This window comes from Mastigoproctus giganteus, chromosome 8 (assembly GCF_048544385.1).
Source record: "Mastigoproctus giganteus isolate SK-2022 chromosome 8, ASM4854438v1, whole genome shotgun sequence".
Taxonomy (NCBI): domain Eukaryota; kingdom Metazoa; phylum Arthropoda; class Arachnida; order Uropygi; family Thelyphonidae; genus Mastigoproctus; species Mastigoproctus giganteus.
Window position 1 is genome coordinate 221537113 of NC_143582.1, and position 16651 is coordinate 221553763.

The 16651-nt window shown below is 37.5% G+C and overlaps 1 protein-coding gene across 1 annotated transcript in view; it reads left to right on the forward strand.

Annotated features, from left to right (window-relative positions):
• LOC150082346 (protein O-mannosyl-transferase TMTC3-like) overlaps window positions 1-16651 on the forward strand; it is a 257040-nt gene that overhangs the window by 161923 nt on the left and 78466 nt on the right. Inside the window, exon 9 of the mRNA XM_090380488.1 lies at window positions 6850-6998. Within this exon, the coding sequence (XP_090236614.1) occupies window positions 6850-6998 (149 nt within the window). The remainder of the gene's footprint in view (window positions 1-6849; window positions 6999-16651) is intronic.

A 16651-nucleotide genomic window follows, 5' to 3' on the forward strand; every position in this document is an offset into this window, starting at 1 on the left:
ATCCAAAAAACCAAGACCAGCAAGGCACAAGTTCTAGATATAAATTTGTTCTGTTAATCTAGAGTGGTATCAGAAGTCACTGGTTGATGACGGTATCACTGAGCAGAGGAAGGATTTAGTTGTAGAGAGTCTTGATAAAGGATGAGCCAGAAAAGTGCAGCATCTGTTAAAACCTTTGCATGTCCTTGAATACGACAAAAATTTAGTATATGACGTCATCAGGACGACAGACAAGTAAGAGGCTGTATTATGATTTATCATGTGTTTTCAGTTTGATTTCTTAAATTAACATTGAGATTGAAAGCCTTCCTGCGATTAAAAGCAGCATTGCAGAAGGTTTGAAGGGCCTGGAAATTATTGATAGATATGAGTATCTCCTCACATCCAGGTGACAAGTTTGGAACTGTTGCCTTAAGAGCCAATCTTAGGTGCTCGTAAATGGAGCATTCAAAAAGGACGTGAGAAGAGACTTCCGGTAGCCCACATCGATAGGAGACCGTATTAGAAAGTCTGAATTGGTAAAGTTTTGCGTTAAGAGAACCATGTCCAGTTAGTATATAGGAGGTAAACAGTGAGGGTGAAAAGCATTTTCTGGTGGATGATGAAAGTAGTGTAGTTACGTCAGGAACTAATTTTTTTGTAATGGTTCCTTTTTCCGTAGAATTTCATCTACTCTGCCAAGTGTTGACTAACAAATTCCAGCATCGGGTTCGTTCAGTTTTGGGATCAGCCTGAGAGTTAATAATGATTCCCTAAAATTCCGTAGAATGCCTCTGCGGATGTAAAAACAAAGACCTCTAAACACAACATGCAGGCCAAATGGTATAGTGCCCACAAGTCTGTAGAGCTGGAGTTGATACCGTTCGATAAGCGTGTCAGCGCGGTAGCGCAGTGGTATCGTCACCGTCCTTCCCATACCGGATGGAAAAGGCCCGGATTCGAATCCCGTCGATGATGCGAGGAACTTTAATAGGCTTTTTTCACTCCGTGGCTGAGTTAGTCGATCTCAGGCATAAATAGCAAGGTTTTTTCGTCCAGCAAAACAAGCATATCGACCAAAGAACACACGAAATTTACAGACACAAATACGGGTTTATGTAATCAATTACGGGTAAAACTAATATAATAAAAATAATAATAATAATAATGTTTGGCAAACATGAAGTAGGCCAAGGAGAAAACAACATTGAACAGCGGATAACTTGGTTTGTACAGTTTTGAGTGCAGTAGGTCTAAACGAAAGACTGGCAGCATAGGTTGTAATTGGGATTATGGCAGCATTATAAAATAGATGTAGGGTTTTGGTGTTCAATCCCCAGTCTTGTCTGGTAATTCGGAGCAGCATTGCAGTAAAACTCTTAACTTTGACAGACAGGTGTTGAATATGTGCAGTAAAGGAAAAGCGGTTGTCGATGATGACCCCTAAAAATTTTGTTTCGGACAAGTGGAAGTGATTTCTTGTCAAGTTTTACAACCGGTCGTCGGCCATAGTCTAATTTGTGTTTAAAAACCATAATCTTCGATTTGATTGGAGATAATTTCAATTTATTCTTACAGGATCAGGACGATAGTTCAAGGAATACTTTATTGGTATAGAGTTCTAAATCATATCTTGAATTTCCATTCACCAAAATGACAAGGTCATCTGCCAATGCAAGTTGTTGCACATTTTGAAATTCAGTCGTCCTAAGCAGCCAATCATCAAGAACTAGGTTCCAAATTAAGGGACCCAAAATTCATCCTTGGGGTCAACCACGGGAGACAGATCTGTGAATCTTCTTACTTTTAGTGATGACGGTGACAGTGCGATCAGTAAAGTAATTTCTAACAAGTTTTTAAAACTGAAGAGAGCAATGATTGGAATGAAGTCTACTGGAGCGCTCTCCCACCATAAGGTATCAAAAGCGCCCTCAAAGTCGATAAAGATAGCCATAACGTACTTGGAAATGGAGCTTTCAATAAGTCAGTGAAGGCGTGTTCGCATCCAAGCCTTTGCCTAAAACCATATTGAAGAGAGGATGTGGAGCTTGTAGCTTCCTGCAGTGTGGTTATTTTATTAGCGATTAGTCTCTCTAACACTTTTCCAAGGTGAGAGAGCAAGTTATTGTACATATTTCCTATAGCCTTTTCTGTACATGGCTATGAAAAAACTGGATTTGCTACTTAGTGCATCGATCCCATATTGTGAAGGCACTTCGACACGAGTTGCCTTGGAGGTAGAGATCGGTGTCCTGTTCTCTACGTATTAATTCCTCCATAATCGTGACTAAGTTGCACATAAGGACCCCGCACCGTTCAAATCCCTCACCCCCTGTTAAACTAAAATGTTTACTTTAAGACTTTGGGACACATTAATGAACCTTTTTCTTAGTTTTTGTTTTTTAACTTAATGTAATTGTTTGGAGAAGGTTAATGAGATAATTTAGGCGCTTAGGAGAAATTACATTTAATTACTCCTATGCTTTTAAATCCATTAAGCCCATTCCGTCTTCCATTACATTAAATCCTATTGGTAAACTACTACTTTTACAAAACCTCTCAGTATAATTAATTACTAACAGAAGACCGACCTGGTGCTGCTATTTTTCAGAAAAGTTTGTCTTTATGTGCCACTATATTAGACGAAGTGTTTTTTTTTTTTTTTGTTACTTGACATCGATATAGCTATCATTCATTTTTATTTCATCAGAAAAAAATTAACAGTAATCATCACGGGTAGCCTCGATATTGTAAAAAGCACTCTTCTTGAAGGAGCATGTTTGCTGTTTATTTAAAAGTTGCGTCGTTATTTTTTTTATTGCCTTTTTTTTTAACTCTGCCGCTCGCGGCACCAGATGCCGCAATCTACAGAGTTAACACACTTGATAATAGGGTGTCATATTAATAATTGGTCTGTACGTGACATTTCAACGGCGCTGATGATACCTAGTTCAATGACTGATGAAGAGATCTGCATGTAAGCGGTCCGGAAAACCACCGAGCTGATGGAACGTGAGAGAAGAGTCCTGGAAAGAATCGTCCGTTCGGAACCGAAGTCGATTTTGTCGCAGCACACGCACAGGTCCTCAGTGAGAAGATCGGGATGTATGTTAGCACAAGTACCGTGCACAAAACGCTGCATGATATGGATGACCACGGTCGTGCAGCTGTCCAAAAGCTACTAATCACCCGACTATTATCAGTCGTCATCTAGCTCGAGCATCTACAGGGTGTTTCAGTTAAACGTTTCAGAACTTCTAAGAGGGGTAGGGTACATCCTGACAACTCGAAATCATATAGCAATGTGGGGTCGGAAATGCTTTCCTGAAGCGGTGTTGTATACAGAAGCACCATAAAAAGAAAAGAGACCGTAAGTGAGAAATCGTTTTAATAATACATGAAAAGAAGCAAAAGGTACATGGATTAAAGTAAGTGTTCGAAGTTTCTTCCACGGGCTACAATGCAAGCTTCACATCTCCGACGCATGGACATCCGAACATTCTGGAATACTCCAGGCGAATTTCGAATTTCTTCGGCAGCTACTGCGATTCTTGCAACCAGCTCCTCAGCATTGTCAACAGGGGTGTCATAAACTAGCGATTTCATATGACCCCAGAAATAAAAATCAAGACATGATAGGTCGGGTGACCGAGCAGGCCAACGCACGGGACCACCACGTCCGATCCACTGTTGACCAAATGTGACATCCAGGTAGTTACGAACATCTCCGCTATAATGGGCAGGGGCTCCATCGTGTTGGAACCACATTGTCTGTTGCGTCGATGCAGAAATCTGTTCATCTCTCAAAAGTTGTGGCAATACTTGCTGCAGAAAGATCAAGTAGATAGGTCCGGTTAGACGACACGGTAACAGGTAAGGTCCGATGAGGTGATCTCCCATAATACCGGCCCATACATTGACCGAAAATCGAATCTGTGCTGCACGACGTCGTATTGCATGCGGGTTCTCGACCGCCCAGATATGGTCGTTATGCGTGTTGAAAATTCCTTCCCTTGTGAAGGATGCCTCATCGGAAAACAACACTTCAGCAGGAAAAAGGGGATTTGTGGCACATATTCCAAGGTACCACTGTGCGAAAGCAATACGAGGTTGAAGAAACTTCGAACACTTACTTTAATCCATGTACCTTTTGCTTCTTTTCATGTATTATTAAAACGATTTCTCACTTACGGTCTCTTTTCTTTATGGTGCTTCTATGTACAACACCGCTTCAGGAAAGCATTTCCGACCCCACATTGCTATATGATTTCGAGTTGTCAGGATGTACCCTACCCCTCTTAGAAGTTCTGAAACGTTTAACTGAAACACCCTGTATATTGCCCGCCATCCTTATGCCGTATACAAATGTTACGCCGTGCTTTGGAGTGACTAGTCACTGTATATGATCTTCCAAACTGACAATCGTGACTGGGTGTCGCAGATGCCTGGAGAAAGCCGAGCTGTATGCCGGGCTGTATCGTCCCGACAATGTAGTTTGCTGAAAGAAACGTGATGATCGGGGGCTGTTTTTCGTGGTTTGGCTTGAGACCATTGGTTGGTTGTTTGGGGAAAAACCATGAATGCTGAGGTTTATCTAGCCGTTCTGGACAATAATATGCTACATACGTTGTGGCAGCAGGTTGGGGAAGGCCCATATCTGTATCAGAAGGACAACGCTCTACGTCATACTGCTCCCATTGTGGCGGACGGATCCAAATCTTCCCAGACGGATGTCTGGAGTCATTTGATAAAGTCCTGCACGAACAACTTCTGGAAAAACTTAAGCTATATGGTATCCGTGACCCTTTGCTCTCATGGCTACGCAGCTATATTACGCATCGTCCCTTCAGCGTTATCATCAATTAAGTGAACTCAGACTGTTTTATACCACTAAGTGGAGTACCACAAGGCTCCCCCTTAGGTCCCCTTCTCTTCATTGTTTTCGTAAATGATCTTCCTTCGTTCATCTACACCTCCAATGTTCAAGTTGCTCTCTATGCAGATGATCTTAAGATCTACTCTACAGTGAAGGAGATTACCGATTCTCAACAGCTTCAATGTGCTCTCAATAAATTCTCTCTGTGGCTATCTCTGAATGGCTCGTCTGCTAATCCCTCTAAGTGCAAAGTAATCTCTTTCTCATCCGGCAGATCTCCACAACTAATAAATACGGAGTACAGTATTAACTCTGTGATCATCGAAAGGTGTAACCAAGTTAACGACTTGGGGATTCTCTTCTCCAGCAGTGCTAATTTCGATGCTCATGTTCTTAAAATCACCAGCAAAGCATTCAAAACACTGGGATTAATCAAACGGAACACATACAAGTTCAAAAACTACAGATATGCGGATATCCTTTATAAAACTATTGTTCTGCCAATCCTTGAATTCAGTTCACCCATCTGGAATCCTCACATAAAGACTTTAACTAACAAAATTGAAGCAATCCAAAAAAAATTTATCCATTACCTTACGTACCGCAATCCTCTATTCTATCACTCAGTGTATTATGAATCGCTGTGTGATTACTTTCATCTGAGGCCTCTGTGCACCAGAAGAGTTACTGCTGACATCACCCTTCTAGACAAAGTAATCACTGGAACTTATGAAGCATCTGATATCCTGAGTAAAATAAACTTCAGTGCTCCTTGTAGACAAGTCAGGAATCTTACACCGTTTCGCCTTGACTCTGCCACAACGGACTTTATGAAGTTCAGTCCACTGAACAGAATCAGCAAATCACTCTCTCATTGACTTCTTTGACAACTCCCAGTCACTGATGAACTCCATCCACAAGTTTGCCTCTTCACTTCAAATGCCAAATGACTAGCTCTCATTTAATTATTGTAGTTTATTATTATTATGTGTTTTATTATTTTTCTATTCTCTAACTGATTAATTATTACTTGTTTTACCGGTAACTTAACATAATGCAATCCTCTTTTGTACATATGATTTTAATGTTTGAATCTATATCAATGTCTATCTTCCTGTTGGATTTCATATTATTGTTATTATGTTTATTGTTCTGATCTCAGATACACTGTTAATGGTTACCTGTTGTGTATCTTGTTATTAATAAAAATAAAAATAAAAAAATAAAATAAAAAATTTGGATTTTGGGTATTTGTGAGAGAGACTGCCCAAGAGACAGAACTGAACTGGTCTCCGCTTTGAAGGCCCATACCTGTATTAGGACAACGCTCCATGTCATACTGCTCGCATTCTGGTGGATGGATCCAAATCATCCCAGACGGATGTGTGGAGTCATTTGGATCTTCGGGTATTTGTGAGAGAGACTGCCCAAGAAACAGAACTGAACTGGTCTCCGCTTTGAAGGCCGAATGGTGGAAAATATCGGAGGACATTTACAAACTTTATGGAGAATGTTCCAAGGAGACCAAAGGCTGTCCTAAAGGCCAAAGTTTTGCACTCGTTAATAGTTTTCCTGTAAATAAAAATTATTTGTAGAGGTGCAGGTGTCCGTATATTAATGAAAATGCAGTGTATATAGTATGCAAGATGTATTCTGACTATTTCCATGTTAATTAATTTTGAGACTCCTATAACAAACACATAGAATTACATATAAACATAGTCAAATAATTAATGCGAGCTGAATTTCAATGAATTTTCAACAAATTGGCCAATCAATGAATTAACCAATTTGTTGAATAATGCTTTTAATACCCGTAATTTTATATAACATTTTATGCCGTTTTGTTTTTTTATTATTTTTATATAAATACAAAAAAAAAATTAGACTTCGTAAATGCTATATGTTGGATAAACCAATTTTTTAAATAAATTCTTATTTAGGAAATATTAAATTAAACATTTAATAGTGTGCATGTTTTTCCCCCTTGATAGAGTCTATCCCTGATGTCATTTCCCTTCTTACCTGCCTCCAACTTGTTCTTCCCAGTAGGACTGGTGGTGGCTGAAAGACTTCTCTATCTCCCCAGCATGGGTTTCTGCCTCCTAGTATCATATGGCTGGGACCTTCTTTGGACTAGAAGGTATGTTCAAATCATAAACGAAATAAAGAATTTATGAAATAGATGGCTTTGGAGATAATGTTTAATAACCACGCATATTTTAATGGGAGTATAATGAATGCATTCATTAAAATGTTCATTCACTGATGGTGTTCTGATATTGTTTCTTGATTCATGAGAACCGCATACCAATTTTTCTAGTATGATTATAAACTGAGAACCTTTCAGAAGTATTGAGAATGCATGGTAAAAGATGGTAGCAGTAAATACGAGAATTTCTCGATAAGTTTCTAGCCTAGCATAAAATAAATTCTTATATGATGTGATTTTGCACTATTTTTCGATGTATTCTCCTTGTAACTCAATACATTTTCTCCAGCAATGATCAGATTCATTATCCCAGTTTTATAGTAGCTTCCTTGAATGTCCTGAAAAAAAGTGTGCAGCCATAGTTGACAGTCAGCCTAATGAATTGCAAGTACATCGTCCTGGTGGAAATAAATAAGCTTTCCTGACCTCTTTGACTTCGTTGCATTTCGTAATTTAGTTACTAAGTTGGCATAATATTGCCCATTTATTGTCTGTGTCTTTGGAAGATAATTTAATGTTATTATCCCTTTTGAGTCCCAGATGGCATGCATGACCTTGCCTGCCAATGGGACTGAGTTGGCCTTCCTTGGAGGGTGGTGAATTACCATGCTTCCATTGTATCTTGAGCTCCAGTTGGTATTGATGAAGCCATGTTTCATCCATAGTTACATATCCACCCAGAAGGTTTTCAGTGTCTGTTTGATAACCAGCAAAAAGTTTCTTTGAAGTTTTATTCTTTGTTAGTTGTTGACACTTCAGTTTCTGTGGCGATAAGCTTTGAAAATCTGAATCGACGACCTTTCTGATCGATTGTCAAAGGGTGGGGGATCCATCTTGAAGAAACCTTTATCATGCCTAATTAATTTGACAGAATATTTTGCATCCTTTCAATTGAAATGACTATAGCCTCTACCATTTTTCTAACGGTTAATCGGCCATCATCCACCACCATGACATGAACTTTACTGATATATTTTCTGGAGTGGTTGCTACTGACGGACGTTCACTGCGCTATTCATCTTCAATGCCAGTGACTATGCGCTATTCATCTTCAATGCCAATCTTAGGTTGGTGGAATATATATTTAGTTTTAATTTTCTAAACGAGGGGATTAAAATTATAACCCAAGTGCAATGGCATATGCTCAAAAGTATAGTAAAGGGCTGAATTATTTAGAAGAGGAACTGTTTGGGGAGGTTAGAAATCTTCTATTGTGATGAAGTAAAAACAACTAAAATTTCCCATATTTCACCGAAATAGTCAGGTTAGTTTTGTTCAGTAGCAACTATTTTTATTTTTGATAAGCATACGAGGAGCGTTTGAAAAGTTCGTGGCCTGAGTATGAAAGCGTAGTAGTACCGTGTTAAAAATTTCTGTACTTAACATTTCAAATAATAACCCATCAAGTTTCATGCAGTTTCAATGAGGTCTTTTTGTAATTACAGGACTTGGAGTCAACAAAATTGTGTGAATGAGGAAAGATGGACAAAAATCAATCACCGTGCAGTCATGCAATATTTGGAGGGAAAAGGACTGACGTCAGATGCAGTTCATAAGGATATGGTTATAACATTGGGGGAGCATGTCCCTTCTTATACCATGTTTAAGAAATGGGCAGCAGAATTTAAACGATGACCCATGTTGTCAGAGACCTGAAACTTCCATCGCTTCAGAAGTTGTTGACAGTGTGCCTGGTCTAGTGATATCGATGAGTGACAGTTTGGTACAGTCAGTAATGAATGATATTACTGAGCAATACTGAGATGCCCAAGATGCTGGCAATACTGTGTGACAGTATTGCCAGCATCTAATACCACAGTATTGAACATCCCATCCACGTGCACCACATAACAACAGAAGTTCTTGCTATGAGAAAAGATGTCAGTACGACAGGTCCCAAAGTTGTTGACAGCAGATCAAAAACGCAAAGAGTTGTCACGTCAAGTGAACATTTGTATCGTTTTGGAGCAGATCCAGGATATTTCCTTGGACGTTTTTGACCATGGATGAAATATAGGTCCATCACTTTCAGCCAGAGATAAAGGAGCAATCCAAACAGTGGAAGCACAGCTCTTCCCTCCCTCCAAAGAAAACCAAATCGATTGCTTCTGCTGGCAAGGTGATAGCCTCTGATTTTTGGGATGCTGATGGAGTGTTGCTAGTGGATTACCTTTAGAAAGGTCAGACAGTCACAGGGTCATATTACGCAGACCTTGTCAGACGTTTTCGCGAAACTCAAAGGCAAGCGATGAGGAAAATTCAGCAAATGTGTCTTGTTACACGTGGACAACACGCCTGCTCACAAGCCTCTCATTGCCTTGGTTGCGCTGCATGAGTGCGTCTTTGAAATCTTGGACCATTTCCACATTCACCGGATCTAACGCCATCGGACTTTCCCCTATTTCCTAATTTGGAAAAAAAAAAAAATACCTGGCTGGATCATTTTTCCCATCTTCAGTGATGTCATTTCTGCGATGGATGCTTTCCTGGAGGCCGAAGAGAAAACTTTCTTCGCAGCTGGAATCGCATTGCAGCATCGGTGGCAAAAGTGTATTGACTCCAAAGGGAACTGTGTTGAAAAGTAATATGTTACCAGACTCCTCAAATAAACGCTTTATACTCAGGCCACGAACTTTTTGAACTTCACTCATAAAGTTCTTAATGGATAGATTTTCATAAAATTTTGCAAAATCGGACCAATCGAATTAAAATAACATAAAATTTCATAAAATCAGACAATAGAAATTCGACAATTTTTTTCAGTATACAGTCATCCCTATCCATAAATGGGAGTTGTTGTCGTTGGGTTTTAGGAGCATCGGCGACTAAGGCCATGTTGCTCTTTGTATATTGTCTGTAAATTGCGTGTGTTCTGAAGATTTTCTGTTTGCTGGACAAAAAACCCGAGTCCCCGGGAGAAAAAACCATGCTGCCCTCGCCTGAGACCGACTAACTCAGCCCCATTGTGAAAAAGGCCCATAAATTTTTGTTGTTGTTTCTCGGGAACCTTCCACCTAAAATATGTTTCATGCTTTCTTCAGAAGGAAAAGTCGGATAGACATTAGATTTTCATAGCATGTTTTTTTTTTTTTTGTTTGTTTGTTTGTCCCTGTGGACATACTGTATACCTTCAATTTTTTTTTTTTTTTTTTTTTTTCACTTTTGACTTTTCTAACTTTTCTCAGGACGATTTCTTTTATGTAGAAATCGGATTACGGATTTTTAATACAAATTATGCCGATCTCTAAATATGATCTGCTTAGTGCTAGTATACTAGCACAAAGCTTTGAGCTGGTATACTTTTAATTGACCAAAACATATTCGAAAATAACTGTAAATATTAATTAATGATTTAATAACCTTGTTCGTAATTTTTACTATTTCTTTTCATTTAAAATGTGAGTGATTTTACATAACTGTTTTTCGTAAAATAAACTTACACATTTTTGTTTTAAATCGCTTCCTGAAATAGAAATAGCAACTTGCTATTTCTATTTCAGGAAGAAATGAGTCCTGCAACTGCCTGATTGGTGGTTGAAGTTTTTGAGTTACGCATACGCCGTTTCCACTCTTTCGTGCCAACTACTATAGTCTGTTGTTGTTTTGTTTTAGGATTTCAGGAGCATCAACGACTAAGGCCATATTGTCTGTAAATTGCATGTGTTCTGTGGTCGATGTTTGCTGAACGAAAAACCCGAGTTTCTGGGAGAAAAACCCTACTACCCTCACCTGAGGCCGACTAACTCAGCCATGTTGTGAAAAAGACCCCTAAAAATTCCTCGCGTCATCGACGGGACTTGAACTCAGGTCTTTTCCACCAGGTGTGGGGAGGACGGCGATCTTACCAACTGTGCTACCTACGAGGGTTATAGTCTGTGGATTGGACAGTCTTCTGACCTAAAACTTTTGATTCAAAGCTGCAACTCTTGACCCCAGTCTGCGCGTGTAGCACAGTGATATCATCACCGTCCTCCCCACACCAGGTGGAAAAGGCCCGGGTTAGAATCCTGTCGATGACGCGAGGAACTTTAATGGGCTTTTTTAACTCCGTAGCTGAGTTAGTCACTCCCAGGCGTAGATAGCAAGATTTTTTCCTCAGATACTGGGGGTTTTTCGTCCAGCAAAACAGGCAAATCTACCAGAGAACACACACACACAATTTACAGACACAAACATGGGTTAATGTAATCAATTACGGGTAACCCTAATATAATAATAATGAACCCTTGAGCCCGAGAAAACAATGTAGTGTTTCATCCACCAGCCCCTCATAAATAGACATTACAAACGTCATACTCATTCATATTTTCGTTATTTTATAGATAAAAATATAATAATAAATATATTATTTTAAAACACCGTATGTTTTTACATCCCCGGTTTTGATCTGGAGAAAATTTGCTGCCTTCTCCACCCAAATTACAGTTCTGAATCTAGTTCCGGAATATTTTCACAGAGGCAAAATTTGTAAGTGGAAATGAACATACACTCACATCTAAAAGTTTGGAATCACAGAGTATGACAAAAACTATTTTTGAAATTAGCTATAATAATGTAAGTTTTAATATAAAACAAACAACACACTACAAAGTATTTTAAGATTTTTTTATTAAGCATTGAAAAATTTACAGCAAAAAATATTGAAATGATTAATATTAACAACTATACTGAATTTTTCATCAAAATATACTCCACAAGATTTTATCACTGCCTTAAACAGGCATGGTCTTCGGGCGTTTAACTTTATAACAGTGTCTTGACATTATTCCAAGCAATCTGCAGGGTTTCCCATAAATTTTGTGAAGATGGGCAGACTTCACCGATTGTGGTCTAGATGGTCCCATAAAAGCTCTATTGGGTTTTAGTCAAGCAGTTGAGGTAACTACACCAAATCTGCAATACCCGTTTCTTCCTGCTTTTAGTTGCTAGCTTCGGTTAATTGTCTTGTTGTAATATAAAATTTCTTCCACAAAGTCGAAGTCCATGGGGACATCGCATTATGTCTTTATAACTTTCTTTTCTTAAAATTTCTTCAATTCTGATGATGTTGCCCACTCCAGAAAACAAGAAGTAACTCCAGATCATGATGGAACAACCACCACTGTAGGCACCAAACAACGTGGCAGGAGCGGGAGTGTAGTAGCACACGCTCTTTGAGTCGACCTGGGTTCAAGCCCCTGACTGCTGCATACGGTCGATCTGCCAACCCGCACTGGACCAGCGTGGCAGATTATGGTCCATTTCCCTCAGTATGAAAAGTTGAGGAGGCTTCCATCCTGCAGTGGGTTGATAATAGCTGCATTTTACTTTTTTTACTTTTTAATTGTCTCTCTTACGCTTGGATCCAAAATTTTCAAATTTGAATTCATCCGTCCACGGCACGTTTTTCCACTTTTCAATTGTCCAATGTTGATGACTCTTAGCAAGCCAACCATTTCTTTCGATTTTCCGGTTTTAATAAGGGTTTTGGGACTTCTACACGACCATGAAGTGCTGCTTCTTTAAGACGAAGTTTTAGAGTGGATACAGACACGGGAGTTTCTCTGTTTCCTATTGAAATCAAGTCTGATTTCTGGTGCAGTGCGTCGTCGATTGCGTTTAGGATCAGTGTTATATACGCGAGGAACTTTAATGGACTTTTTTCACTTGAAAAAAGTCCATTGACTAACTCGGCCACGGAGTGGCTTAGACCGACTTCTACGTGGCTAACCTTGCTTCTACGCTGAGACTGGAGTGGCTGAGTTAGTCGGTCTCAGCGTAGAAGCAAGGTTATCCCCCAGAAACTGGGGTTTTTCGTCCAGCAAAGACAGACAGATCGACCATCGAACACACACAATTAACGGACATAAGACACACAGCACTGTAAATGAATTTAATTATTCGGGCGGCCTAAAAATTATAGTAATTGTAAATATATGAACAAGTGTCCAATTCTAAAAGGTTGCAGAACTATGGCTGTTTGAATTTAAATACATGGCGGCTATGTAGTTTTCAATGGTAAAAATAATAAAATAATACAAAAATAATCAAAATAATAAATAAAATAAAAAATATAAAATAATAAAGTTTAAAATAAGAGAAACTAATAAATAAGAATGAGCAGACATATAACTGGTAAAATGCGTATTCATACTAGGTGTACGTTTGCTTATTTTTCAAAATCGGAAAATCTTCTTAAGTGGAGTGTTGGGAGTGGGGGTCCCGTCTCTTTAAATTCGTACCACTATATTTTAATTGAAAGCAAGGAAAATAATAAAAAATCAAATGTTAATTCCTGGAAGCCTTATGGGTTCGATATTGGAAATACTTCACATTTTCGTATAGATGGCAGCACATCACAGTCGAATGCATTCAGTTCCGCATACAGAGTATGTACACGGATACATACAACTCTGTATACTACAACGTATAAAGTACACACATGAGATGGGAATCAAATCCGAGCCATTTTAAAACTAAATAACCGCGAAGTTTTGTAATTATTTACTGATCTCGAATTTTGAATAAATAAATTTTAAAAAAAACATTAAATAATTGAAACAATTGCACTGCACCATTTTGTTTGAGAAATCGAAGAGAAGAGATTTAAACTGTCTCTAATTTAACTTATTTATAATTTAAATTTACGCACAGTGGCTAAATTAAAGGTTCTTAAACTATTATGAGAGGGAATCTTTGGACTAACTTTTTGAGCACTTATTTTTAATTTAACATATCGTACCAATCATGGCAAATTCAGTAGCCTATAATTCATATTTAATTGTTATTTAAATAAAATTGTTATTTAAATTGTTATTTAAAGTAAATAACGATCCATAACGTCAGATAATAAGACTGAAATTTTGCACGCAATTGGATTTGCTTGGGTCGATTATATTTAATTTTTTTTCTTTTTTTTTTGTTTCTATGATTCATCAGTATTGGGTTTTATTTATTAATATTTTTATATCACGTCATTTCCCAAGCTTCAGTTGGCGACCATTTGTTGAGGGTAAGGATGTTAGAAGTCCAAAAGTCTTGAACTTATATTTGGGTAGTTGGAAATTTAGAATGTAGAATTTAGAATGGCGCTAATTCCTTAGTTATCCCATTCTCTCGCCTTGGATAGAATGTATACACCATAATTAATAATTTCTTATGACATTAAAAATCTGCCTTCCTTTCTCCTAAGTAATTTCTTAAGAAAATTTGAAGAACTATAGTTTTAAAGCAAATAATAGCTAAATGTTTTTCATAGCTTTCAAAACTATTGATGTTTAATGAATTTGTATTTAAACTACCAAATTATTACATATTTGAATTGTATAATATCGTAACCAGTTTACGTTATCCCTTCTCGGCCTTTGGCTAAGATCAAGTGTGCTATCAAAAAGTCATTCCTTTATTCTTTTTAGAGTCCGTAGTCTAACAAAGGACCCTTATAATGTCACTCGGTTGTCTGTCACAGCATTGTATCTCTGGAACTACTCAACATATTGACTTGAAATTTTGCATGGGTTTGTAAATCATGTGCGCCAACATAACGGCATATTGATCGTTGTTGACAAAAATTTGTTTGATTGGGGGGGATGGACAAAAAATGTTGTTGAACAACCAATAGCTTATTATACATCGTTGGAAAGAGCTCAACGAGTAGGTTTAAAATATTTTTAAAATTAAAAATAGCGGCGCCAGACAGGAAAATGTGAGTAATTTTCGTGTCCCCCTTTTATTTCCGTCGCTAATGGAGCTAAAATTTTAAAAATCACATTAGCTATGCATTATTCGATGCTTATATAGGAAAAACTATTCCAATTGAAATCTATCATTTACTTTTTGTGTTAAAATTAAAAAAACAATTTTTTATTGCACTTCAATAGCATGCTTCTTTGTACTAAGTAACTCTCCTTTTGGTGATAAAAAGGTTGCTAAATAGTTAGTTAATAATTTATAAAGGTCATTTATAAATTTTGTGATGAGAAGTATTTTTTAACAATTTTCAAAGCTGGAGTTGTCCCAGCAAGGAAGTACTCAGAGAGCCAGTGTTGAGGCAGCGATGGTGGGGAGGCACCTGAACGGAGTCTTGCATGGCCCTCACCTGCCAGTCGCTTCTCCCACCCATGTCATTCACAACAACTGGAAAGAATCAAATAGATGTTTTCATTAGTTCCTCAGTTTTAGGCCAAGCCGGGGGTCTAGAAACTTTTTTCAATTACCATAAAGCTCTCTATTTGAGATACTACACTAATGACCATTTGTGGCTATGGACCCTTCATCCTGAGTGCCTAGCACTCAGTAGTTGACTGATTTATTTATTTTATTTTCTTCTATCTTCCCAATAGTCCACTAGTCCTCTTCTACTCATAGCTGCTCTCACATCCTCTATCCACGTCCTTCTTGAACTCCCTCTCTTTTTCCTTCTCCATGGGTCCTCTGGGCAATCTGTCATCTTCCATTCTCTTTGCATGGCCAAACTACTCCAATCTTTTCTCCTCTATTTTATCAATGTTGGTTTCTTTGGACGTTCATTGTATTCCTTATATTTTTCTCTTTTAGGTCTTTTAGCATTGAAAGAATATTTTATGATGAATGGTACAGTTAGATTGTAAACTATCATTTACAATGATAGTTTAAATCATTTACAATGATTTAAACTATCATTATAAATAAAGACAATAAAGATAAGCTTGATGGTTAATTTATTTCACTTTTTTCCATAAGATCTTCATTTGTCAGTGAGGAGCTATGAACTTAAAAATGGCAAATGATTCTGCCAAGATATAAAGGAGATGGATAGACAATACCAAAGAAAGTGTGAAAAGTTACTGTTAGTTTTTGAAAAGATGTGTCATAACAAATAAAAGAAAAAAAAACCACAAAGCAGTCATTTGAGATCAAGAGACTTTGAACTTATTTAAAGTAATCTGATGAATCTGCATAGAAATTTACTTTTGTATTATTTTCCTTCTATTTTCTATAATTGAGTATTCGTTGTTGTGTTATAAAAAATTGCATAAATAAAATAAAATTTACAAAATAATAAAAAAAAAAATGTGTTTGCTTTTTCCCAGTTGTTTGTGGACAATCCTTACATGATACAAAAAATTGCACAAATTGCAGAAAAACATACTTACTTTTTCCCAATAAGCAGACAGTCATCACATGATACAAAAAAAAAAAAAAAAGTAGCAAACTTACAGAAGGTAACGTACTAGAATCGAGACTCCATTCTATAAGTTTTAGTTTGCAGGCCTGTGTTATTTGCCATAGTAATCCAGCAATTCCGAGTGAACTGGTTCAAACCAAGACACTATTTTTTGAATAACTAATTTTATCATAAGTTATATTGTGGTCATTTTTACTTGTCACCATCTACTATATGTATACAAAAAACTCTTGTATCTTGATTGAGGATATTTCTTAACACATGAAAATTCTTCATTCTTTTATACTACTCAGTATTATTTTGTAATACTGCTTACAGATATGCCCATTATGAATAGTACCTTATCATCAGTGGCAGTCCCAAGATTGTCTGAAGGAAGGCTACAGCAGCATATTGAGGAATTATTGAGTTTTAATCATCATGTAGCAGCCTCCTTATG